The following is a 27,392-nucleotide window of genomic DNA, read 5'->3' on the forward strand; positions in this document are numbered from 1 at the left end:
GGTTCAAACCCACCAGCCACTCCTCAGAAGGAAGGTTGGGCAATTTACTTCCGTAGGGATCCTGCCTCAGAAACCCAAGGAGGGGTCGCGATGAGTTGGATATGACTCCATGGCAGTGAGTTTGTTTTTTTGTTATATATATATTAGCACAATATTTTTTTTTTAAATGACCTTTGTCAGGAGCCTATGATTCCAGCTCTTTTAAAAAATGAGGAAAAAATTAAAATGAAATATTTTAGCACCTATTTGGAAGATTTACTTAAAAGTAATGAATAATTGGGAAATAATCCCAGGTTAATAATAATCTTCAATTATACCCAGTTATTTGTAATCCTGTGCCCTTGGACAAGGCACTTCCCTTCCAAAGGATTGTAAGAGATAGTCATTAAATGATTCTATCCTCTGTACCATTTGCTGATTCACCTTGGAAGCAGCCGGGCAGGAGCCCAGAATAAGAGACCAGCACTAAGCAGGGGCAGTGGAGGGATGGAGAGGAATGGCTGAGCATTGCCTGGGAGCCTGGAGGTTGTATGACTCAGGAGGTCCACCTAACCCCTCAGGGCCCTGCACCTCATCTGTAAAATGCTCCAAAACCAGTTGCCATTGAGTCATTTCCAACTCATGGCAACCCCATGTGTTGCAGAGTAGAAGTGTTCGATAGGATTTTCAAAGCTGTGACCTTTCAAAAGCAGATTGCCAGGGCTGTCTTTGGAGGTGCCCCTGTGGGGGTTCAAACCGCCAACCTTTCAGTTAGTAGTTGAGCACTAAACCATTTGCACCACCCAGGGACTCTGTAAAATGCCCAGGCTGCACCTTAGGTCTTATTCAGTTCTGACAATGTTGTGTTCGATGGTCTGGCTGGATGTCATTTGCAGCCCTGGTGTTGGAGAGAGATCTTTTAGAAAGCCACAAATAAGAGAAAGAAGTCGGGGAGAAAGAATGAAGTTGACTTGAGTTGCTCACGGTTTTCTCACCAAAGTGGAAGGTCTAATTTTTTTTCTTCCTACTGGTGGCACAGTTAACTGCTTGACTGCTAACTGACAGGTTGGCAGTTTGAACTTACCAGCTGCTCTGCAGGAGAAAGATGTAAAGATTGTTGCCTTAGAAACCATATCAGGCAATTCTACTCTGTCCTCCAGGGTCACTATGAGGTGGTGATGGGTTTAATGGCTTTTCTCCAAGGGGGACTGAGGTACTTCTGTGCTCTCATACCTTGTTCAGAATGAGACAGGAACTAAAATCCAGCTCACCTCACTCCCTGGCCAGCATTTTTCCTCATCTCTAATTTTTCTGTCGTCTTGATGAGAGAATTTCTACACTTTAAACATCAGTCAGAGTGCTTTTATTTTGAGCCATCCTAGCAGGAGTCTGTATCTCCTGGCTCAGGTCCCCCATGGCAGAGTCACTGAAAATAGCATAAAATAGTTTATTCCCCTTCCCCAAATATTTATATCATTTCTTCTGCCCTTACCTTCAGCTCCTCAAGATCTACAACTGGGGAGCCACAAAGGAGAAATAGGTCTTTGAAGGCAGGAGTAGCTATATTTCCAAAGTTATGGAAGCACAGGCTAATCAACTGGTTGTTTTATTTTGCTTGTTGCAGTGGGTGGTGGGTAGATACTGACAAAGTACTGAAACAGCAAGTAACTACTGACCTTTGGTTTGCATTATCATCTACCAAGCACTCACATCTAAAAGGAGCTCTCGTGGCCCAATGGATGAGGCATTTGGCTGCTAACCAGAAGGTCAGTGGTTCAAACCCACCAGCTGCTCTACAGGAGGAAGATGCAGCAGTCTACTTCTGTAAAGATTTTCAGCCTTGGAAACCCTACAATGTTGCTATAAGTTGGAATCAACTTGATGGCTGTGGGTTCTCACATCTATAGCTAACTGACGATCCTTACCCAAAGTCATTTTATAGATGAAAAAACTGAAGTCCAGAGGGCTTGTACCCTAGGTTTCATAGCAAATAGGGTGGCAGAGTGTGTACCAGGACTCAGCCCTGGTTCACATGCCCAGTTCTCTTTATATCACTACACACTGGGACATGAGAAGTAGCCCTGCAAGGAACCTTCCAGGTTTTAGGCTCTCTCTGGACACTAGTGCTAATGACAGCTTTCCCCCATAGCGTACAGCTGACAGCTCAGAAGCTTCCATAAGAAGCTCACAGAGGCAGAAGCATCTTCAGCAAATCCATGCCTGTTTCAGCTGGAAGAGAAAGAAATGGTGCTGTCAGCTTTCCTGAAGGTTCCTGAGTTTGCAAAAGTTCAAATACCAAATGCTGCTTCTCTCTAAAACTCCTTCCTGCCTAAACCCAGGAGAAAGCTGTGGAACAGGGAAAAGGATGCTGCTGGACTTAAAATTGGAGTCCCTTGGTGGCACAAATGGTTAAGCATCAGACTACTAACCTAAAGGTTGGTGACTTGAACCCACCCAGAGGCATCTTCAAAGAAAAGCTTGGCAATCTACTTCTGAAAGGTGACAACCTTGAAAACTCTGAGGAGCAGCTCTGCTCTGCTCACACGGGGTCGCCATGAGTCAGAACAACTCAACGGCAACTGGTTTGGTTTGTACTTAGAGTTAGGAGGCCTACAATCAAATGTCACTTCTGCCATTCTTGCCTTAATCAAAGTCACTTCACCTCCCTGAGCCGTAGTTTTCTTTTATGTCAAATGGGCATCCTAATCATTGTCTCATTAGGTTCTTGCAATGATTAAATAGGATGATTAATGTGAAAAGTACCTTGCCCCACCACAGACACATGGCAACTTGCATCTGAGACACTAGTCTTCTCCAAAATATCATAGATTAGCTGGCAGTGGCAGGGCCACATCTGTTTGGCTTCTCTGTCCTTATAAGGGAGCTCTGGTGGTATAGTGCCTAAGGCATTTGACTGCTAACCAGAAGGCTGGTGGTTCAAACCTACCAGCCACTCTTTAGAAGGAAGATTGGGCAATCCACTTCCATAATCTACTTCCATAGAGATACCACCTCGGAAACCCAAGGAGGGGTCACTGTGAGTCAGATCCGACTCCACAGCAGTGAGTTTGGTGTTTTTTTTTTAAATCCTTGTAAAGTCATACTTGATGGTATCTTCCCAGTAGAGTGGCTGGCCAGGCCTGGCTGTCTCCATTCTAGCTTTCCAGATCAGCACTTAAATGAGTACTGGAGTCACCATTCTCCTCCCTCTGGTTTTACTCCAATTGCTTCTGGAATAGAAAACGTGAGCCTCTGAGTGTCCCAAGCTATGTTCACAAGATGACATGGTCCCTATAGTGATCTTGGCAGTTAACTGTGGCAGAAGCTTACCTGTCTCTGGAATTGCGGCCCTGATCAAATTCTCTGGAAAGTGCATACTCAGTATAGGAGCAGAGATACACATAAAATATCCTTAATTGTGAGACTCCAGGGCCTCAGTTTCCTCATCTATAAAGCAAAGGGAAGGACCCCTTGTGGTGCAGTGGTTACATGCTCATCTGCTAATCAAAAGGTTAGCAGTTAAAACCCACTACTGACTGCATGGTAGAAAAGACCAGGTGATCACCCATAAAGATTATAACCTAGGATACCTTACACCCACTGCCATCGAGTAAATTCCGACTCATAGCAACCTCCATTGTGTTTCCAAGGCAGTAAATCTTCACGGAAGTAGATTGCCCTTTCTTCCTTCTGAGTGGCTGGTGGATTTGAACTACCAACCTTCTGGTTAGCAGTCAAATGCCTGAGGCACTGCACCACCAGATCTCTAGGAAACCCTATAGGACGTACGATTCTGTCCTATAGGGTTGCTATGAGTTAGAATTGACTAAACAGCATGCAACAACAAAGCAAAAAGGGTTAGGGCCAATGGTCCCTGAGGTCCCTTAGGATCTGGTACCTTGTAATTGGTATTTCTCTCTCAAGAGTCAGACCAAGATGTCCTGGAGCTCACAGCCCTGTGTCTTCTGCCCCCACAGTCTCTGCTGACCTTTTCATTACACTGGTCTTATTTTACTTAGAACTGGTAAGACCAGATCCAGTCTTGTCCACATGCCCCACCCACCTGTACCCTTTTGCCTTGAGAGATCACAAAGGAAGCATTGACTTGGCAGCTAAGAGCTCCAGGGAACTTTTCTTGGGGACTAAGAACTCCATCTTCTCAGCTCCTCTTGCTTTTTATATCCCAGTCTGAGCTGGGTCCAGGGATTTCAAGTATCCCTGTCCCTCCCTGATGGTTAAGGATAGAGACCTCTGAGGGAAAGCAGGAGATAGCCACTGGGATCCTCAGAAAAATGAGGAAAATAAAGGGAAAAGGAGAAAAAAAAACTTTTTCAGCAAAGAATTGGAACTCATATATGACATATTTCAGAGCGTGGGAGTGAAGGAACAGCATGGGTTGAAATTGGGAAGAAAGAGGGAGCTGAGACCATGTACCTGGACTGAGGCCCACCCACAGATTCCATGCCAGGGCCAACCCCCTTTTCTAGCACAAGACAGGTTCTGTAAGGCAGGCTTGGCTGGTAGTGTGGACTTGGGGAAGTGGGCAAGACTTGGTGGGCAAATGGTAAGGCAGATTCAGTTGTGATTCAGACCACGTCTGTGCTGAGTCCCAGCAGGGCTGGCAGAGCACAGCATCGGGGCACTACACAAATGGAGTAGGGTAATAATGGGTGGTCAGTCATCATCCAGGAATTCTATTCATGGAGCCCAGGGCCTGCCAGGAGGAGAGATTCTGAAGCAGATCTATAGTCCAAGGAGGGGTTCTAACATGAAGGCAGATTAGCAAGAAACAATGCAGAAACCATCCTGGCAATCATTATAATATGGGTAGGGTTGGGAGGGGGCTGGAACTTGGGAGACTACAGGGGAGCCCAGTAATCTTGGCTAATGCAAAGATCCCAGGCCTGACTGGCAGCTAAAATTCTGACTGATGGTGTTCAGGTGGGTTCAAGATTTGGGTAAGGTGTGGTCTTTGGTTGAGATGGGCCTGGGCTGGGGAAGGTAGAGGCTGAATCTAGGGCTTTGAACCTGTTCAAAATGGTTCCATAATTGCCATGGTAAACAAGGGTTGCATACATGTTGCCTAGCAATCAAATATGTTTCCCATGGTGTTTTGAACCCTAATAGGAAGCACAGCTGTGCCCTGCTCAAAGATGGCGGCTGGCCATAATGCTTTGAATATGTGTTACTCTCCAGCCTGCCAATTATCCAGTCTCCCCTATCAGGCTCCTGAAACTTTCAGGAGGCAGGACTGTGGCAGGATTTTTGGAGAACATTTTTATTGGCAGTATACCAGAAAGCAACACACATTCAAAGCAGTGTGTTTGGCCATCACCTGTGAATGGAGCACAGCTATTTGTTTTCTACTTGGGTAAAAATACCATGGGCAACATGTTTGGTTACTATGTAATGCTTATGTGGCTCTTGTTTGCAAGAGCAATACTGAACTGCTCAAAGCCCTGGAATAAATACTTCTGTTTAGAATCAGAGGTCATCTCCTCACTTAAAAATCATTCAGTGGCACAAAAGAGTATGTTGTGAGAGGAGACCAGACTTCCATAAGACCCCTTCAAAGAAACAGGATATTAAATAAATGGGGAAGCTCAATTGTACATCTATTGTAATAGCAAATATAAAAAATAATACTTCCTACCTATGAGGTGGGAGCTCTGGTAGCATAGTGGCTAAGGCACTTGACTGCTAACCAGAAGGCTGGCGGTTCAAACCCACCAGCCACTCCTCGGAAGGAAGGTTGGGCAATCCTACTTCCGTAGTGATACTGCCTCGGAAACCCAAGGAGGGGTCGCTAAGAGTCAGGGCTGACTCGACGGCACATAACAACAACAACAAACCTATGAGGTATAATAAAAATGATTCTATTATTTATTGATGGCAGTAGTTTAAGCGGTATAACCTGTTAGGAAGGTAATATGACAGTATGTTCTAAGATACACAAAATGTTTATAAGCCTTTCTCCACCTCTGAGATTTCCTTCTAACAAACTAATCTAAAAGCAGGACTTGAAACCAGTTCGAACCATTTTGGTCATGACTCATGAAGCAAAACCAGAACAAACTGGAATTTTTAAAATCTGGGTGGTCCAGAACACTAACTGTAACAGGAAGAATTATGGTTCAGAGCCCTGGAACAGGAGCTTTGGAACAGGTGTAGTCAGCCCTTTCAAGAGCCTGATGTGTGACATTGGATTATAGCCAGCACTATGGACAGCGACACACATTCACAGTGGTGCGATCAGCCACCATCTTTAAGCCAGACACTGTTGTTTTCAACTCAGCTGGTCAAGAGATTTGATTACTATGCAACATACACACTGCTCTTGTTTTCTAAGAGGGAGATTAAGTTTCTAGCAGGCCTTTGTCCTGTAATTTTTCTCATCCTGGTTAGCATTCTGCTTTACCCACTTTATGAAACTCAAGGTCTGTTCCAGTGTTGCTTTGTTGTCCATAACTGAACTGGGCTGAACGAGTTTGAAGCTCAGTCTAAAAGAAGGAGAAAATTATATACACAAGGATGTTTATCACAAATGTTATAAATAACCTGTGTATCTTATAATGAGATTAATTAAATAAATTATAGTTTGTCTACTCTAAATATTGGGAGCTCTGGTGGCATAGTGCCTAAGGCATTTGACTGCTAACCAGAAGGCTGGCGGTTCAAACCCACCAGCCACTCCTGGGGAGGAAGATTGGGCAATCTACTTCCATAGTGATACCACCTTGGAAACCCAAGGAGGGGTCGTTATGAGTAGGATCAGACTTGACGGCTGAGAGATTGGTGGGGGGTTTTTTTGTGTGTGTGCTCTAAATATTGTATACAAACCAACCCAAACTCACTGCCATCGAGTCGGATCTGACTCATAGTGACCCCTCCTTGGGTTTCTGAGGCAGTATCTCTACAGAAGTAGATTGCCCAGCCTTCCTTCCAAGGAGTGGCTGATGGGTTTGAGCCGCCAGCCTTCTGGTTAGCAGTTAAGTGCCTTTGGCACTACACCACCAGACCTCCCATAAGTATTATATACTCGTTAAAATTAAAATAATAGATATATGGAAATAATAGAAAATACTTGAGATATTAGATAAATTAGAGAAAAATTAAAATTAAATTTAAAGAACCCACTGCCATCAAGTTGATTCCTAGTCATAGTGATCCTATATATAGGACAGAGTTGAACTGCCCCATAGGGTTTCCAAGGCTGTAAGTCTTTATGGAAGCAGACTACTTCATCTTTCTCCTGCAGAGAGGCTGGTGGGTTTGAACCACTCATCTTTTGGTTAGCAGCCAAATGCTTTAACTACTGCGCCACCAGAGCTCCTTAATACCAGGATATAAGCTTATATTTTTACTGTGTCTGTAGATGTGAGAAAATGATGTGTGCAATAAAAAAATCTGGAAAAAAACAGGGAAAACAAAAGAAGCTGATAAGTGGTTTGTTTTTTTTTTCCTCTTTTTATCTCTATGGTTATTTTGATGTTTGTGCAAGTTTTTTTATTCTAAGTGGAGGGAGAGAATACAAAATTAAAAATAGATCCTGAGAGTCCCTTAGTAAACTGTTTAATCCACTAATTCCAGAGATAACAAATTCCATGAATTTACCTTTGGTAAGCAGGAGAACTTTTGTTTATCCTAAAAACTACTGCTCAGGGTGTCAGTTCTTAATGCTGTATACCAGGCTTAAGTGGAAACATCTGGATTTTTCCTTTTCACACCTTTTGTGGTTGTGCAATTTCCAGGCCTCTCCTCTTAACCTTTCTTTGTCTTTGCAGACAGAGTCCTATTTTTTTAAGTCTCTTAGAATAGCCCTTGGATGGTTTTAGCTGTCCTTCTCTGGATCTTCTCTCTCCTTTATGTCTCTGGAGACGCAGTGATGGGAACTATACAGCGTACTCCAGATTCAGCTGCATCATGGTTTTATACAAGGGTATAATGGTTTCTGTTTTGTTTCCAGAAAGCCTTCATGATGGTGCCTGGCCAGATGCTATTGGCATTTTTAGCTGTGGCAGCGTATTAAGCCAGTGTCTTCTGGGAATGACAGAGAATTACTCTTCCTGCCGCCCCCTTCCTCCTTTTTTTGGCTTTGTAACTGATTATTTACAGCTATCATGTCATAAGTACAGAGAGTCTTAGGATTACTTTTCCCCAAAATGTAAACTGTAATTGAACCTCATCTGCCATTTGTTTGTCAGCTCCCATGACCTAGTAATTCTCTTGCACTTTGCCACCAGTGAAGATCTGTGAAGTTGGCTATTTCAGTGGTTCACTCTTACATAATTTTTTTTTCCCAGTGATGATGAATATTTATTGAATTATTTCTATGTGTCAGGCACTGGTCTAAACACCTCACACCACACCTACTAATCCATGTAATCAATAATCACATAGATATAAAGAAACACTAACACGATACATGTAGGCAGACCTAAGCCCCATAACCAAACGCACTGCCGACAAGTCATTTCTGATTCATAGTGACACTAGAGGACAGAGTAGAACTGCCCTGTTGCACAATTTCTAACAGACAGTCCTATCGTTTAACCCTTGAACGCTTTTCTGTCTGAAGAAATGCCTCTTTATTTCTGCTTCCTTTCCTTATTATGAGAAAGCTCTGCCCCTTTCTCTGTCTTCAGACTGCCCTCTATAACTTTGAATAACCTCTGGTGTGGACCCTTGCCAGAAGTTTTATGATGTCTAAAGTCCTAGTCACTGGCTCCCCCATGTGCTGTAACAACCTGAAAGAACTCTAAGATAAGTCAGACATGATTTCCTCTTGCTGGAAGTATGTTGTTTCCTTTAGTAGGTTATGCTCCCTAAAGCACTCACCACGTCTGAAGGAGAAAGAGCAGGGGCTTTGGAGTCAAGCAGACCTAGGTCTAGATCCTCCATTCAATGTAATGGCCATAATGTGACCTTGGATAGGTTGCTTAACCTCTCTGAGCTTTTATCTAAAAAATGATGGTATTAATTGTATGTTCCCTGTGCAGTCCTTGTCAGACTTCAATGTACACAGGCATCACCTGGGGATCTTGTTACAATGCAGATTCTGATTCACTCTAGGTCTGGGTGGGGCCTGAGCTTCTGCAGTTCTAACACACTTCCAGGTAAGGCTGCTTCTGGTGACCTCAAAAAGCAGTTATTCTCAAATTTGACGGCACACTGAAATCACCCAGGAAAAGTTAAAAAATACTGATAGCTCTCTCGGCCTCACCACCTCTCCCTAGCCACCCCCCCCCACCCTTTCTCAGGTTCCAGTTTAATTGGCACCTAGGTGCTAGGCCTTGTAAAAGCTCCCAGGTGGTTCTAATCTTCATTAAAGAAGTTTGAGACCCACTGCTAGAAGAGTTATTATGAAGATTAATTGTAAAGCACCTGGCACACTGCAGGTCCAAAGAAAATCATACTTTTTCTCTTCTTGGTTCCTTACCCTGTGCTTCTCTCCCCACCTCAGTTCCCCCCAAAAAAACAAACCAAACTCACTGCTATTGAGTCAGTCCTGACTCATAGCAACCCCTCCTTGGGTTTCTGAGGTGGTATCTCTACAGAAGTAGATTGCTCTATCTTCCTTCTGAGGAATGGCTGATGGATTTAAACCACCAGCCTTCTGATTAGCAGTCAAATCTAGTTCCCCAGTCTTATTTACATCAGGCAGGGGATATCAGGGTATCCATTCTGTTACCCCAAGGTGTCCTGGTGGCACAGTGGTTTAACCATTCAGCTGTTAACCTAAAGGTCAGCAGTTCAAACTCATCAGCCTGCTCCATAGGAGAAAGATGTGACAGTCGACTTCCATAAAGATTACAGCCTTGGAAACCCCATGAAACAGTTCTATTCTGTCCTGTAGGGAAACTATGAGTCTGAATGGATTCAATGGCAATGGGTTTTGTGTTCTTGGTTTTTATTCTGTTACCTCATGCCTTCCTTAGAACCTCTGGTGGCACCAGCCACTCCTCAGAAGGAAGGTTGGGCAATCTACTTCCGTAGAGATACCGCCTCAGAAACCCAAGGAGGCGTTGTTATGAGTCAGGACTGACCCTATGGCCGTGAGTTTTCTGAGTTCCTGTCTTCCTTGCTAAAGTCTTCCCTGGAGCATCTGGTGGGAGTTCTCATAGCCAGTCATGAAGAGAAAGGACCAAAGTGATTCTAATATGCAGCAAAGTTTGAGAACTAGTGTCTTTTTGTTAGGTGGTGTCCCAGTTTCCTAGGGCTCCCATAACAAAGTACCACAAACTGTGTGGCTTGTGAAAACAGGAATTTATTGTTTCATAGTTCTGGAGGCTGGGAGTCTGAAGTCAGGGTGTCAGACATGTTGATTTCTTCTAAGGGAGAATCTGTTCCATGCCTCTCTCCTTGCTTCTGGTGACTGCTGGTGACTCTTGGCCTTTTTTGACTTGTGGCAGCATAACTGCAAATCTCTGCCTCCATCTTCACGTGGTTCTCTTTTTCATGTCTGCCTGTTTCGTTTCCTCTTTTATGAAGATACCAGTCATATTGGATCAGGACCCACTCTACGTAACTTTTTTTTATTTTAAAACATTTTATTGTGCTTTAGGTGAAAGTTCACATGGCACATGGCAAAGTAGTTTTCTAATCCGTGATTCATATACAAATTGTTCTGTGACACTGTTTGCAATCCCCAGTGTGTCAACACTCCCCATTTCCTCCCTGGGTTCCCTATTTCCATTCATCTGGTTTCTCTGTCCCTCCTTGCCTTCTCATCTTTGATTTTGGAAAATGTTGCTATTTTGGTCTCATATAGTTGATTTTTCCAGGGGCACATTCTTGACAAGTGTTAATATTTATTTTATAGGCCCATCTATTATTTGGCTGAGAAGTGGTCTCGGGGAATCTTTGGTTTCAAGTTAGAAGGTTGTCTTAGGGAAACAGTCTCAGGGATGCCTCCAGTCTCTTTCAAACCAGTAAGTCTAGTCTTTTTTTTTTTTTCTTTTTTCCAATTTTGTTCTACCTTTTTATTCATTCTAACCAGACCTTCTGTTGTGGTCTTGGTCAGCGTGGGCGGTGGTGGTAGCCAGGCACCATCTAGTTCTTCTGGTATCAGGATAGAGGAGGCTATGGTTCATGTGAGGCATTAGTCCTTTAGACTAATAGCTTCCTTGAGTCTGATTTTCTTCATTCTCCTTTGGTCTAGGCGGGAAGAAACCAATACTTGCTTTCTAGATGGCTGCTCACTTTTAAAACCGCAGACACTACTTACTAGATGCTACGTACCAGATGTAGAAAATTATTTTTATGAACTGCATTTTGCCATTTGACCTAGATGTCCTCTGAGACTATGGTCCTTACCCTTCAAGTCCAGTAGTTCAGTCTTGATTTTTAAGTAGTTTTTATATCTGTGTGCCCTATGTATTCTATTATGTATATGAGTACATATACATCATTTACTAACATATGTAGAAATATCCACAATTATTCCTATATATAAAGAGCTCTGGTGGCACAGTGCCTAAGACATTTGACTGCTAATCAGAAGGTAGGCAGTTCAAACCCACCAGCTACTCTGCAGAAGGAAGACGTGGCAGTCTGCTTCTGTAAAAATTTACCCCCTTAGAAGCCCAATAGGGGTCATTATGAGTCTGAATGGACTTGATGGCAATGAGTTTAGCTTTTTTTTCTTTGTTTTTGGTATACCTATATATGTTCATGGGTGTACTCCCATTTCCCTCACCTGTTCAGCATATATATATATATATATATATATATATATATATATATATACCTATGTATCTACTCACAAATTATTATTACTACTAGTATTGCAGGATTGTACATGTTATACTATTTACTGTAGTTGGCCTTTACTCTTGTGTACCTCTCGTTGTCTTCCTTTACCTTGATCACGTTGTGCTGACTTCCCTCATATTATGTATTGCCTTTCCCTTCACCAGATTTAACACTTCTGTACGATCTAATGAATTTCCCTTCTTCTCCCTCCCATCCCTAGTAACCATCAAAGAAAGTTTCTTTTTGTGTATAAACCTATTCTCGACTTTTGATAATAGTGGTCTCATACAGTATTTGTCCTTTGGTGATTGGCTTGTTTCACTCAGTAGAACATCCTCCAGATTCATCCATGTTATGAGATGTTTCAAGGATGCATTATTCTTTATCATTGCGTGATATTCCGTTGTGTGTGGCTTTGGTTACTTTGTGCTGCTCTAACGGAAATACCACAGATGGGTGGTTTTAACAAACAGGAGTTTATTTTCTTACTGTTTTAGAGGCTAGAAGTCTAAGTTCAAAGGGTTTGGGTGAAAGCCCCTCAACCTTGGGCTTCAGCTCTGCCTCTTGCTCCCAGCTCACTGAAGCTGGAGGCATCTCTTCACTCAGGCAGCTACTGGCTGCTGAGCCTGGCAAACCCAAGGTCAACAACTACACAGCAGGTCATTAATTCAAGTCCATTAAGAGTCCCAGGATTGGCAGACAACATGGCAGGCTGCTGAACAATGACTCAGCTACACCAGGATTCCAGTGTGCTAAAAGCTGGAGAACTGCCTCAAAGTTGCTTCTTATACACTGGAAGCAGCCTATATCCCTAAAGCAGCTACTCAGCTGCTCCAGTAGATTCCACCATGGAGCTGATTATCAGTCTCCTCATGGGGAATAACTACATCCAGCTGCCCAGCCACTCAACCAGCCCCAGCCAAGTTGACACACAACCTTAACTATCACATGTGTATTACTACAGTTTGTTTATCCATTTCGGTTATTTCCATCTTTTTGCTATTATGAATAATGCTGTGATGAACATGGGTGGCAATGTCTATTTGTATCACAGCTATTATTTCTCTAGCATATATACCAAAGAGTGGGATTGCTGGATCATATGGTATTTCTACTAGTTTTTTGAGGAGGCATCATACTGTTTTTCCATAGTGGTTGTACCATTTTACAATCACACCAGCTATATGTAAGAGTTCCAATCCTCCCATAACCTTTTTAGCAATTTGTTCTGTTTTTCTGACCATTGCCATTTTTTGCAAAGATGAGATAGTATCTCATTGTAGTTCAATTTGTATCTAATGGCTAATGAACGGAGTTCTGGTTGTATGGTGGTTAAAGCATTCTGCTGCTAACCAGAAGGTCAGCAGCTTGAACCTGCTAGCTGCTCTACAAGTTGAGGCAGTCTGCTCCTGTCAAGATTTACAGCCTTGAAAACTATGGGGCAGTTCTACTTTGTCCTATAATAGGGTCACTATGAGTTAGAATCAACTCGGTAGCAGGGGTTTGGTAATGGCTAATGATCATAAGTGTCTTTTTGTGTTTGTTCTAGCTGCCTGAGTGTCCTCTTTAAGAAATGTCTGTTCATGTTCTTTGACCATTTCTCAATTGGATTATTTGTCTTTTTGTTGTTCAAGTGTTGGAAATTTTCTATAACTTTGAGAGATTAGATCCTTGTCAGATATGTTGTTGCCAATTTTTTTTTATTATTATTTTTATTCTTTTGGTGAAGTCTTTTGATGAGTGTGCTTAATTTTTAAGAGGGCCCAGTTATCTAATTTACATTCTGCTGTTTGTGCATTTCTCATTATGTTTGACAGTCTATTTATGCCATAAATTAGGGCCCCTAGGTTTGTCCCAGGGGGCCTGGTAGCACAGTGCCTGAGGCATATGACTACTAATCAGAAGGTTGGTGGTTCAAACCCACCAGCCACTCCTTGGAAGGAAGGTTGGGCAATCTACTTCCATAGTGATACTGCCTCGGTAACCCAAGGAGGGGTCGCCATGAGTCGGGATTGACTCGATGGCAGTGAGTCTGGCTTGGTTAGGTTTGTCCCTATGTTTTCTTTGACAAACTTTCTAGTTTTAGGTTTTATATTTAGGTCTTTGATCCATTTGAGTTTTTATGTATGGTATGAGGTATAGATCATGTTTCATTTTTCTGCAAATGAATATCCAGTTTTGCCAGCATCCTTTATTAAAGAGACTGTCTCTTTCCCACATGATGGACTTAAACCCTTTGTCCAAGATGTAGTATGACCTTATGGTAAGTCATCTGATAACATCTTCAAAGACCCTATTTCTAAACAAGGTCATGTTCACAGGTACCAAGGATTAGGATTTCGACAGATCTTTTTGGAGGATGCAAGTTAATCCACAGCAGATGGTGAAGAGTGAAGAAGACTAGACTCATATTGTTGGTCCCAGGTCTCGAAAGGAGTGTCGGCGCAAGGAAGCTACCACAGACACGATAATGCAAAAGCAAAAGGAAAGTTTATTGGCTAGCTCGAGCTAGGGTCTCCGCTTACACCGACGTAGCGGTTTGGGCAAAAGACCCCATGCTCTACTACAATTACAATTTTATAGGAAAAAAATACAGGGTGGAGTAACACAAAAGCAAAGAGGTCCCTCTCTCCTTTGATTGGTTGTTGCTAGGGGGTAGAAAAGGAGGGGAGGGGGTTTTAGGGATCTGTGAGGTAAAGCCCTGAGGCATGGGGGATGTGCTGGAGTTCCCGGCACTAATGGCTCCTAGTTAAAGAATAATTACCTGGAGGGGAGGGGGTTTCACAACATGAAATGCTGAGGGAAGGGCAAGGACTCAGGGCTGAAGTGGACAAGTATTGTGCCAGAGTGGGAGATCAGGCCAGATCCCAAGTCCCTCTAATACTCCATTATACAGCAGTTAATGGGATCAGTTATCTCTGCGCCACCACAGGAGGGGGCTTCCTCTGCATACAGGAAAGAGTCATGCTTTCTCTCTTTTCTCTTGTCCTTCACTCTTCGTGCCCACCTCACACCCTCCCATCAGGTTTCCTCTGCTTCTCAGACCCAACTTCACCACCCCTTTTGCCCTGGGCAGTGAATGTGAGTTGATCTATTGAAGGAGGGAAAGCTGGGATAAAGAGCCCATTCTGGATGAGAGAGCCAGAGAAAGGACCTGAACTCACCCTTTAGGACCACTTTCTCCCACCAAGGATTCAGTTCAGTTCATCAAACACTTATTATGTGCCAAACAGTGTGCTAAGCCCTGGAACACTGAGATAGTGACAAGCCATGACTCTTGTCCTGAAGGTGCTCTTAAGGCAAATAATGATCATATTATGTGAAAATAGTAGAAATGTATCCTGTTTATAGAGGAAGCCCAAAGGAAGTCATATTCAGCTTTAAGGAAAGTAGGGACATATTCCAAAGATGCTGGAGCTATGTCTTGCAGGATAAGTAGCTGTTTTCCGGCTGGATGGGGCAGTGGGAGGAGAAGCCCAGACTTATGAAATAACACGGCACATTCAGGGTGCTGGAATTCTTTTGAAAAAGCTAGATTGCAGAGCACAAGGGACGTGAGAGGAGCCTGGGAGGGTAGGCCAGCCCAGGGGCTTGCTGTCCTGCTACAGACTTTGGGCTTTATCTAAGTGCAAGGAATGGAAACCCCTTAAGTGGTTTGAAGCAGCAGACTTGTGTTTTTGGTAGATCTGCCTGGGTGTGATGTGGAGAAGGACGGAAGGGGGATATTGAGGCAGGGGGAAACCATGGTCTGCAGCACAGCTCTCCTTGGCTGGAGACCGAATGGGGCTGGCATGAGGCTTGTTGCATGCCTCTGACTGGCCCAGCTTTGCTCAGTGTCATCTGGCACCTTCACATGCTCCAGCCTCCAAAAACTGACCCTTAACCCCTGGCCTATTTGTCCTCAATGACAGGACAGGTGGCAGAGGGGTTCCCTGCTCCTCCAGTCTGACAGCACCCCTTGCTTTGAGATCCCTCAGGCAGATCAGCTGTTTTCATTGGGAAAAATTCCACTGGGGAGGCAGCCAATTTCTTCTGGCGACTCAAGGTGATTTCAACCTTCAGGGAAGCCTGTGATGAAATCAGAGGACAGCTGGGGTGGGGCAGCAGCTTCTTGTTTTTGTTGTTGGCTGTGGTGGAGTCAGCTGTTGACTCATGGCAACCCTATGCACAAGGGAACGAAATGCTGCCTGGTCCTCTGCATCCGTTGATCAGTTGTGGATCAGACCGTTGTGATCCATAAGGTTTTCATTGGCTGGTTCTGGAAGTAGATTGCCTGGCCTTTCTTTGTAGTCTGTCTGTGTCTAGAAGCTCTGCTGAAACCTGTCCAGCATCACAGCCACACACAAGCCCCCACTGTCAGACAAGTAACAGCTGTACCTGAGGTGCATTGGCCAGGAATTGAACTTGGGTCTCCCACACGGAAGGCAAGAACTCTACCACTGAACCACCACTGTCTGACACCCTCTTATCACTAGTGAAAATGCATCTTATATAAAACCGAAAACAAATTCACTGCTGTGGAGTCGGACCCGACTCATAGTGACCCCTCCTTGGGTTTCCGAGGCGGTATCACTACAGAAGTAGATTGCCCATCCTGCCTTCTGAGGAGTGGGTGGTGGGTTTGAACCGCCAGCCTTCTGTTTAGCAGTCAAATGCCTTAGGCACTATGCTACCAGAGCTCCCTGCATCTTAGATAGTCACAGTTTATACAATTCCAATATTATTTAAGCTTCCAATTCAAGAAGCACCTACTGAATGTCTGTACTAAGCTTTGGGCTAGGGGCTTCCAGGAATGAGACTGCGGGAGGGTAGGTTCAAACTTCACCTCTTCTTGGCTTCCTAGCTGCACACTCTTAGGCTAGTTACTCTCGGTTTTTTTCATTTGTTAAATGGGGAGAGTAGTAGTACCTCCCTCCTAGGGTGAGGATGGGGAGCTCTGGTAGCATAGTGCCTAAGGCACTTGACTGCTAAACAGAAGGCTGGCGGTTCAAACCCACCAGCCACTCCTCGGAAGGAAGGTTGGGAAATCTACTTCCATAGTGATACTGCCTTGGAAACCCAAGGAGAGGTCACTATGAAACAGGTCTGATTTGACGGCACATAACAACAACAACAGGGTGAGGATGGAGATAATGAGTTAAGGGCTTACTATAGCACCTGGCAAAAGGAGCTCAGCCTATGTTTGCTAGCCATCCTGAAATATAGGTGGAATGGTTCAACATTACAGACAGATGTGAGAACTGAAGGGAGTTCAGTTCTGAGTTCAGTGCCTGAAGCCTCAGTGAGCAGAACCCACGCCATTCTGGCCATCTTCAAAGCTCATGCTGCTTCCACATGTTACCTACTGTTGCCGCAGAGTCTTTTTCTTTCTGACTCACCTGCTTTCCAAGCCATGTAAAGATGAGGCCCTTATTTGCTGCCTGTGCTGAGGGCCCTCTTCCTGAGTCAGGAGCTAGTCAGCTAAAGGCTGGGCTACCCAGTGACTGTATCTTCTCTGTGCCCGCCCTGGACACCAGCTGGTCCTGGTTGCCAGGATTAGATTGCTGCTTGTGCCCCAGCGTGGCGAACCAACCTTCCTTCTGTATCTCAAGCAAGCAGATCAGGTGCCCTATATTCCCTGAGGGGTTCCTTCTGTCCACCACACTTAATGGTCCTGGTGACAATAGGAGCCTTGTATGGGGCTCAAGAGGCTAGAGGAAAAAAATCCATTCTCATTGAGGGCTATGAGGAAACCATCTGGGACACATCTTGTGTCCGCTCCTGGAAGCACCACAGAGCAGAGAGGCAAAACTTCTCAAGCTGGGGATGCTTTGAAGATCCCATCTCTTTCCCGCTCTGTGTCCCCAGGCCATGGAGAGCAAGCTGCTCATCGGGGGCAGGAACATCATGGATCACACCAACGAGCAGCAGAAGATGCTGGAACTGAAGAGACAGGAGATTGCCGAGCAGGTGAGGCTGTAAGGCTTCAGGTCCCCTTGGGGCAAAGGGAGGAAGGCCTCATGGATTCAGAATCCCTGGGGCTACAGAGCTGAACCTAAGACATGCCCCCCTGGATCCCATGGCCCACCTCACCCAGGGTCTGTCTCTGGCAGGGCACTGCAGGCTGGTAGGGAGAGGAAGTGACGGCTTTCCATAATGTTAGCTTCCATAAGGTGTCTGGGATTGATACCTGGACCTTCCACAAGGGTGTGAGTTCTTGCCAATAGTATGACTATTTCCTAAATCATCAAGAACCACAACTTACTGGTTTTAGTAGTCCACCACGACACAGGTGAGGAGAGGTTGTAGCAGTTTGTGGACAGCTATATGTGTGGCTGACATCTCTGAGGTACGCCACCTATGAAGGTTGGGCCTCCATCCACATGGAGCAGTGCTTGGCAAAGGAAAAGGCTGAGAGGAGGCAGGATTCACAGAATTTCCACCTAGGAATGGATGTGAGCAGTGGGTACAGACCATCAGAAACCCTCATCCCCCTCCTGGCGCTGTGGCTATAATGAAGCTAGGTCCTATGACAGGCAGAGTGAGCCAGCCCCCCCAAGCTCCCTTGGTTCGCCCCCAGTATGTGCTGCCCTACTAAGGCCCTGTGCCCCGCCTTGGCCTAGAAACGCCGTGAGCGGGAAATGCAGCAGGAGATGATGCTCCGAGATGAGGAGACCATGGAGCTCCGGGGCACCTACACGTCCTTGCAGCAGGAGGTGGAGGTCAAAACCAAGAAACTCAAGAAGGTGAGTTACCTCAGCAGGTTAGTGCCAAGGTGTGCTAATAGCCCAGCAGCCTCTGGCCAGTCAGCCTCCTGAAAGTGTGTGCTTCAGGGACCCCTCCCCACTTTCCCTGAACTGCTAACCCCTGAGCTACATTATCTGAATTGTTGGGGTGAAGAGTAGAGGTGGAAGTGGGAAGGGTAGGGCCTTGGTATTGGGGGACAAAGCCTTTTCTTCTGGGCAGGGCTGGGCCTGATAGGCTGGGAATGCTTGTCACTTCCAGTCTCCACGGTTGCCATCCTCATAGTCCTGAGAAATTTCCCCTTTACAGTGTCAGCAGTGAGTCACAGCTTGGATGGCTGGAGCAGGGCCAGGGGAGTGGTGGGCTGAGAAGAAGACTCAAACCTGGGGATGTTCAGGAAGGGAGCACAAAGACCCTTGAGGACATGTCAATGGATGGGGACAGCTGATCACTGGTATCCTGGAAAGTCCTCAGCAGGGGAAAGACATGTCCAGACATGAGATGAAGGTGTAGGACAGGAAGCAGCAGTTCCCATCTGGGTTCTGGGCAGAACCTGGAGAGCCTTAGTGTTGGTCACGTGGTTGGCCTGGAGCAGGCCAGGCTGAGGCCCAGCTGTGATGGCAGTTACCATGAACATGCCTCTCAGTGGATCTGGAGTGAAACAGGAAGCCTCAGTGCTGCCCTCCATACTCCACTTTTGAGAGGAATGGGATGGGTCATCTTCCAGCCCCATCCTGGGACTCCCTGAGCCCTGGATCTCTGAATGAGCCTTTGACCAGCAATCCTGATAGTTGGGTCCTAGTCCTGGCTCTGCTATTAACTAGTTGTATGACTTAGAGCAAGTCTGGGCTTAAGTTTCCTCATCTATAAAAAAAGCATGTTGCACCAAAAAGTCCCTCAGGTTCCTCCCAGTCCCAACATTACAGGATTCCATGACAACGGTGACAGCAGCTAGGAGAGAATAGGTTAACAGCCACAGGCCTTTGTGTTAGAGGGGTGGGAACTGCCTGGAACCCTTGGAATAGCCCTGCCTGGGGCACAGGAGGGAGGTTCAGACTTAGCCCCAGGCCTCTTCCTGGGCTGAGCCTGCAGCCATGGGACCCACACTGGGTGACAGGGCCTCATGGCCTTACTGGGCAGCCTCTAAGCCTCACTTGTCTCCACTCAGCTCTACGCCAAGCTGCAGGCGGTGAAGGCGGAAATCCAGGACCAGCATGATGAGTACATCCGTGTGCGGCAGGACCTGGAGGAGGCGCAGAATGAGCAGACCCGGGAACTCAAACTCAAGTATGCCTCCACCCCTACTCTTCCTGTTGAGGACCCTCACAGCCATCCCTCATTCCCCAGGCCTTCTCCCTGACAGACTCCTCTCCTTCCTGAAGGCCTCATTCGAATTCTCTACTCACCTAAGGGTCCATATGTCTTAGGAATAAAAACATGTCTGAGGGATGAGACCCCAGGTCTGGAGTTTTCTACCTCCTGTCCTTTCTGATCCTGTGCCTGTTTTTGATGAATGCCCCCCGCACCAGTGCATACTGGGTGCTGGCCAAAATTAACCCCTAAGGCCCTGTATTAATCTTTGCATTAGAAGCAGTGATTTTCAAGCTTCATTATTTCTTTGGGGATGCCTCATCCCCTTTGGCCTTCCCACCTCCTCCATTCCCTCTCCTTGTTGCTTCTAGTTCTTCACCTTCACATATACCATGTCATCTCTCACTCCCAATTTCCCATCCTTGCCTCATTCCTACTTCCAGGTACCTAATCATTGAGAACTTCATTCCCCCTGAAGAGAAGAACAAGATCATGAACCGGCTTTTCCTGGACTGTGAGGAGGAGCAGTGGAAGTTCCAGCCACTTGTGCCAGCTGGAGTGTGAGTCTGTTTACCCAGTTGTCTTGACCTAGAGACTCCTGGTTGGGAGTGGCAAGGGTTCTGAGGCCCTGCTAAAGGGAAGACACACACACACAGATGTTTTGTGGATTGGAGAGGAGGTTGTGGGGATGGGGGGGAGCAGATAGGAGATGGATTTCTCTGGACCTCATTTGTAGTCCCTGAGTAGTGAAAGCATTAACACACTCAGCTGCTAACTGTTCAAGTCCATCAAGAGACACCTCAGAAGAAAGGTCTGGCAGTCTGTTCCCAAAAAATCAGCCATTGAAACCAGCTCCATTGAACCCTATGGAGCACAATTCTACTCTGATACACATGAGATCACAGGGTCAGAATCAACTCCATGGCAACTGGTTTTGGTTTTAATTTGTAGAAGTCGCCATGAAGGAAGGGCATTCTGGAAAACAAAACAACCTATCTCATTTGCCTGGGATGCTGAATACCTGAGGACCTAAGGAAAGGAGGAAGAGCATCTCAGCCTCTCCACCGTCCCAGTAAATGCTAACACCTGGCCAGTTTTAGTGACTGCTCATTTGTTGATGGCCCAAAACAGCAGCAACCGTCATTTGCCAGGTGCTTACTGTGTGTCTAGGCACTGTGCAAGACTCTGCAGACAGACAGTAAAAACCCAGTCAGAGCTTACAGTCCAGGAGGAACTGCAGAAAAGTAATCAGATCATGAAATGATAGAGGTGTGATCCAATCTCCATAGCCTCAGTCAACTGATTTGGTGATTCAACATTTCCACCTGTTTCCACATCCTAGCCCTTAGATGTGACTGTGGCCATTGGCTGGGTATGCAGCGCCCTCTGCTGGTGGCCGAAAAAACAGACTGGCTGTTCATGCCCAACAGAGTAACTTTCTGCCTCACCCAGCCCAGGCCACTGTCCCTTACTTGCAGTCTGTATACAGATGGTGCTTAGGAGACTGGACACTGATGCACTTCTCCAGAGATTCTTTGTCTCTTACCTAGGAATGTTAATGCCAAGATGTGGCAAGAGTCTGCAAAGCTGGGTGGGAAGCTAGCAAAAGGTCTACTACTTCTCTCAAAGGAGTAGCAGATGCCTACTTAATCTATGTTCTGAAAGACTGATCCTAAGTCCAACATGACACTATGCCAAGTCATTGTTTTTGTAAGTAACTGGTTCGTGAGTAGAGGAGATTTTCAGTGGTATCTCCTTGGATTTACAATCCACCTTTTCCATCTAAGTAGAGACCTTTATAACATCTAATGCAGGGGTTCTTTACCCGGGCTGCAGCTAGAATCAGCCATGAATTGGGCTCCTGAGAGTCTGATTTCTGATTTAAGGGTCTTAGTTGACTTTTGGGAGCTCTGGTAGCATAGTGGCTAAGGCACTTGACTGCTAACCAGAAGGCAGGTGGTTCGAACCCACCAGCCACTCCTCGGAAGGAAGGTTGGGCAATCCTACTTCCGTAGTGATATCGCCTCGGAAACCCAAGGAGGGGTCGCTATGAGTCGGGGCCGACTCGACGGCAAACAACAACAACAACAACAACAAGTTGACTTTTAGGCTTTAATTTGTTCTTCTGAAGCTTCCAGGTATTTCTGCAGTAAAGCCAGGCTTGCAAACCACTGCTCCAGTGCCATCTGCTGGAGGCAGATACTGGTGAAGCTTCTTCTAGGGTTATTTTGTGCTTAGTTCCCGAGTTGAAATTTTTTTAAAAATTAATTAATTAATTTTACTATTGTGATTTGGGTGAAGATTTTTAAGTTGAAAGTTTGCAGGTGGAGTTTGTTTACACTGGATGCACTAGTGTCTGTCAGCTGGAGACCCAGGGTGACAGAGGCCCTCAGAAAGCTTATGTCTGTTAGCTTTTTATTTTGAAACATAAGAAGTCCAAGAACAGTGCAAAGAGTTCCTCTATACCCTTCACCAAAATTTACTGGTTGTTAACATTTTGCCACATGTTGCCTTATTAATTTCTGTGTCCCACCCCCTTTCCTTCCTCTCTCTCTCCCTCTAGCTTTTGAGATTAAGTTGCAGACATCCTGACCCTTTACCTGTATTTCCTAAGACGGACAATCAGTTATGTAATCACAGTACAACAATCTAATCCAAGAAATTTTACATTGACACAATACTGTTATCATATAGGCAGAATTTGTTTTTTGTCAGTTACCTGAAAAATGTCGTTTATGGTAGTTTCCTCCCTCTCCCCACACTGGAGATCATGCACTGTGTTTACTTGTCAGTCCTCTTTCCCAAAACCAAACCCACAGCCATCCAGATGATTGAATGCATGAGAAAGCCCTCTGGCAACAGGTCTGGGGATGGGCACATTGTTGTTGTTGTTGTTGTTATGTGCCCTCGAGTCAGACCTGACTCATAGCGACCCCTCCTTGGGTTGCCAAGGCAGTATCACTACAGAAGTAGATTGCCCCATCTTCCTTCTAAGCAATGGATGGTGGGGCTGAACCTCCTCCAGCCTTCTGGGTAGCAGTCAAGTGCCTTAGGCACTATGCTACCAGAGCTCCCATGGGCACATTAGAGCTTGATTTTTGCAATGCTTTTTTTCCCTCATTTCCCTCTCCTCTCTGATTCCCTCCAATTCAGGGTTTTCTGATCTTTCCTTAAAAGCTTTTTGCTTAAGAGTAGAACTGCCCCATAGGATGCCGAAGTCTATAAATCTTTACAGATGCAGACTGCCTCATCTTTCTCCTGTGGAACCGCTGGTGGGTTCGAACTGCCGACCTTTTGGTTAGCAACGGAATGCTTGCACTACTGGAGCTCCTCAAGCCTTTTTAAAATCCACTGCCATGGACTGGATTCTGACTCATAGTCAAGCCTCTTTAATCTCTTAATCTGGAACTGAGACGGGATGTTGAGTTGAGTTTTGCAATTTCTTAGGTTAGAGGAGTTTATGCGTTTCTCGAAACACTGTCCCTGCAATTTTGCAATGAGCCAACTGCCTCAGTCCTATGATCCAGACTCAAAGCCCGGTGTGTGCTTTGCCCGAAGCAGATGAGCTTTCTGCTTGATCCTTATGAATTTCTGTTTAGTATTTATATTTTGTTAAGTCTATTTTCTTCCTTTTATATAACTGGTAAATTACAAATGAAGTCTGTTTTGTTATGGGAAATTTAGATAAACAGAAGGAATGAAAATTCTGTCTAGAAGTAATCTCTGCTAACATTTGGATATAAACCTTCCCTTTTTCTTTTATGCACAGAGATTTTTTTTTTTTTTTTTAAATGGCATCATACACTGAAAAACCAGTCACAGACTCTTTAAAATTAAAGCAACTCTGTCTTAAAATAAACCAAAGTCACTGTCATCGATTCAATTCCAACTCATAGTTGACCCCCTCTGGGTTTCCGAGGCGGTAAATCTTTACGGAAGTAGATTGTCCAGTCTTCCTTCTGCGGAGTGGCTGGTGGGTTTGAATCACCAACCTCCTGGTTAGCAGTCATATGCCTAAGGCAATACAATCACCTACGTTTTAAATAAGTTTTAGAGTTGTTGTTGTTGTTATTTGCCATTGAGTCGGACCGACTCATAGCGACCCCTCCTTGGGTTTCTGAGGCAGTATCACTACAGAAGTAGATTGCCCAACCTTACTTCTAAGGAGTGGCTAGTGGGTTTGAACCGCCAGCCTTCTAGTTAGCAGTCAAGTGCCTTAGGCTCTATCCTACCAGTGCTCCCAATTTTTAGAGTACATGCCAGTAATAGCTTTTAAAAAGAAAGCCAAAACCAAACCTAAGGCCACCAAGTCGATTCCGACTCACAGCAACCCCCACTGGGCTTCCGAGGCTGTAGATAATTACGGAAGTATATTGCCCAGTCTTGCTTCCTTGGAGTGACTGGTGGGTTTGAACTGTAAACTTTCTGGTTAGCAAGTCAGATGCTTCAGGCACTGTACAACCAGAGCTCCTTTTAAAAAGAAAAAGTTCTCCAAATTGTGGAGATCTTTCTTCCTGCTTAACTGTTGCCATTTCTAGCCTGTTGTCGGTCCCCACCTCTTTCTGTTTCACAGGCAAACTTGTGCTGTCTTCCAGTAGTTTTGTGTGCTTGAGAAAGCCCTCTGGCAACAGTTCTGGGGATGGGCATCTTGGAGCTTGATTTTTGCAATGCTCCTTTTTAATGCTTTTGCTTTTTCCTGATTCCCTCTGATTCAGCATTTTCTGATCATTCCTTAAAAGCTTCTTGCTTCAGCTTCCTCTAGCATTTTTTTTTTTTTCTTTGTGAACGCTCACTGGCGACATTCCCATCTGCATAAAGCTCCTGCTTCAGCCTACCTTTTCAGGTTTATGTTAGTGCGTTGTCTGGAATCCAATTCCTGGAGATTTTGTTTTAAAGATTTAGAGATATTTACAGATTTTTCTAAAATTATAGTTAAATATATTCATAGTTTAGGAGTCTCTTGTTATAAGTAGTGCTCCACTACTAGCCCAAAGATCGTTGGTTCGAACCCACCCAGAGGCATCTCAGAAGACAGACACAGAGATGTGTTTCCAAAAGGAAACCCTATGGGGCAGTCCCGCTGTGCACACGTGAGATCTCCATGAGTCCCAGTCGGCCCCAGGGCAACTAACAGCAGCACAGTGTTGCTTTATATAAAATATGTATGTATCTGTTTAGAATACATACAGATTATATATTTCAAATAGAAAATATTCAAACTCTTTTTTATTTTAGGGTAAAAGATTTAAGGCGATTATGACATTCCAATGTTCTCTACTGTGCTTGTTGTTGTTGTTATGTGCTGTCGAGTCGGCCCAACTCATAGCGACCCCTCCTTGGGTTGCCAAGGCAATATCACTACGGAAGTAGATTGCCCAACCTTCCTTCTGAAGAGTGGCTGGTGGGTTTGAACCGCCAGCCTTCTGGTTAGCAGGCAAGCGCCTTAGGCACTATGCTACCAAAGGAGCAACTGTGCTTAAATGCAAATTACATGAACAGTTATTGCAGACTCCCCTAAGAAAGAATTCCAAGAAGTAACTTACTTCAAAAAGACTTATTAGTAAATGCTAAGGAACCCAGTCATATGCTATTCTGAATTACTACCATATATGTGAGTACATTTTCTTTCTTTTTTTTAATGGCCCGGTCCAATTGGCCATGCCTGATACTGCGATATTTATTTTGGAACTTAAAGCATCAAAATATCAAAAAAAAGACAACAGACATCAAAATAGATCTAGGATGTTTTTCTATGAAACAAGATTTTTTAATTACTTTTTTTTTTCTTTAAAGCAGTCGATGGTGGTGGTTGTTGTTATTTGCCGTGGAGTTGGACCTGACTCATAGCAACCTCTCCCTGGGTTTCAGAAGCAGTATCACTAGGGAAGTAGATTGCCCCATCTTCCTTCCGAGGAATGGCTGGTGGGTTTGAACCACCAGCCTTCTGGTTAGCAGTCAAGTGCCTTAGACACCACACCACGGTTAGAATAAAGTAAAAACAGTTCTATCATACTTGAAATTCTAGTAATGATTCTGACTCAGCAGAGGGGCAACAGAGGGCAGCGTCCTAGAGCAGGGAGTTGCTGGAACAGGTCTCTTAAGATCGCCTGACGCAAGACCCTCATTTCACAGCAGAAAGCTGAGGGCCCAGGAGGGCCTTGAACACAGCTTTCCTGGGTTCAGGGCATGGTGGGATCTGAAGCTGTGGATCAGGCTGCCTCCCTGGGAGGAAGGATTCCTTCCCTCAGCAGTGAAGCCCACCACTTGCAACATGACTTAATTAGGGTTTAAAGCAAACAGAAGCACCCTTTCTTTCCAAAGCATATTTAATTAATCAGGGCATTGTCCCATTTGCTCAATTCAGCTGTGGAATATTTTGCTTGACTTTGGCCTGAGGTCTTCTGAGGATGAAACACTGCTCAAAGTGAAAAAATAAAAAGCACCGTTTGAAAGCAATTACCTAAAGTCATGCTGTCCCTTTAGAAAGCTTTTGCTAGGGAAAACATTTTCCTTCCTTCTACTCTAGCTACAAAGGAGTTCTGGTGGCACGATGCCTAAGGCATTTGACTGCTAACCAGAAGGTTGGTCGTTCAAACCCACCAACTGCTCTGCAGAAGGAAGATGGAGCAATCTACTTCCATAAAGATTTACCACCTTGGAAGGCCAATGGGAGTCACTATGAGTCAGAATTAACTCGATGGCAGTGGTTTTTGTTTTGTATTTAATTTGGGCAATCCTACTTCCGTAGTGATACTGCCTCGGAAACCCAAGGAGGGGTCGCTATGAGTCAGGGCTGACTCGACGGCACATAACAACAACAACAACAACAATTTAATTCTAGCCACAAGGACCTCTGGTAGTACAATGGTTAAAGCATTCAGCTGCTAACCAAAAGGTAGGTGTTTTGAACCCACCAGCCACTCTGCAGGAGAAAGATGAGGCAGTCTGCTTTCATAAAGATTTACCACCTCAGAAACCCAATGGGGGTTGCTGTGAGCTGGAGTTGACCCAGTGGCAGTGGATTTGGGTTTTCTTTGGGTTTTACCTATGCTTAAGGAACCCTGGTGGTAGAACAATGAAGGCATTCAACTACTAACCATATTCAGTGGTTCAAACCCACCAGCAACACAGCAGGAGGAAAATGAGGCAGTTTGCTTCCGCAAAGATTTACAGCCTTGGAAACCCTATATGGGGGCTTAGGAAACCCTCTGTCCTGTAGGGTCCTATAGGGTCACTAAACAAAAAAAAAAAACTCACTGCTATCGAGTTGATCCTGACTCATAGTGACCCCTCCTTGGGTTTCCGAGGCAGTATCTCTACAGAAGTAGATTGCCTTATCTTCCTTCTGAGGAGTGGCTGGTGCACCTGAACCGCCAGCCTTCTGGTTAGCAGTCAAATGCCTTATGCACTATGCCACCAGAGCTCCCAGTGTCAGAATTGACTCAATGGCAGTGGGTTGGGTTTGGATTACACTAGCTACAAGGAGTCTCTGGGTGGTACAAACAGGTGAGACCTTGACTACTAGCCAATGGTTGTTGGTTTGAACCCACCCAGAGGTGCCTTGGCAATCTGCTTCCGAAAGGTCACAGCCTTGAAAACTCTACGGAGCAGTTTTACTCTGCACA

General features: G+C 45.0%; 1 protein-coding gene across 1 annotated transcript in view; it reads left to right on the plus strand.

Moving 5' to 3' along the window:
• KIF3C (kinesin family member 3C) overlaps positions 1 to 27,392 on the plus strand; it is a 48,264-nt gene that overhangs the window by 10,109 nt on the left and 10,763 nt on the right. The window contains exons 2-5 of the mRNA XM_007938889.2: positions 17,581 to 17,682; positions 18,336 to 18,458; positions 19,625 to 19,743; positions 20,211 to 20,327. Coding sequence (XP_007937080.1) covers positions 17,581 to 17,682; positions 18,336 to 18,458; positions 19,625 to 19,743; positions 20,211 to 20,327 — 461 coding nt within the window. The remainder of the gene's footprint in view (positions 1 to 17,580; positions 17,683 to 18,335; positions 18,459 to 19,624; positions 19,744 to 20,210; positions 20,328 to 27,392) is intronic.

The sequence above is a fragment of the Orycteropus afer genome, unplaced genomic scaffold (genome assembly GCF_000298275.1).
Source record: "Orycteropus afer afer isolate SDZICR_OR568_19922 unplaced genomic scaffold, OryAfe1.0 scaffold00054, whole genome shotgun sequence".
In the NCBI taxonomy this organism is placed as follows: Eukaryota; Metazoa; Chordata; class Mammalia; order Tubulidentata; family Orycteropodidae; genus Orycteropus; species Orycteropus afer.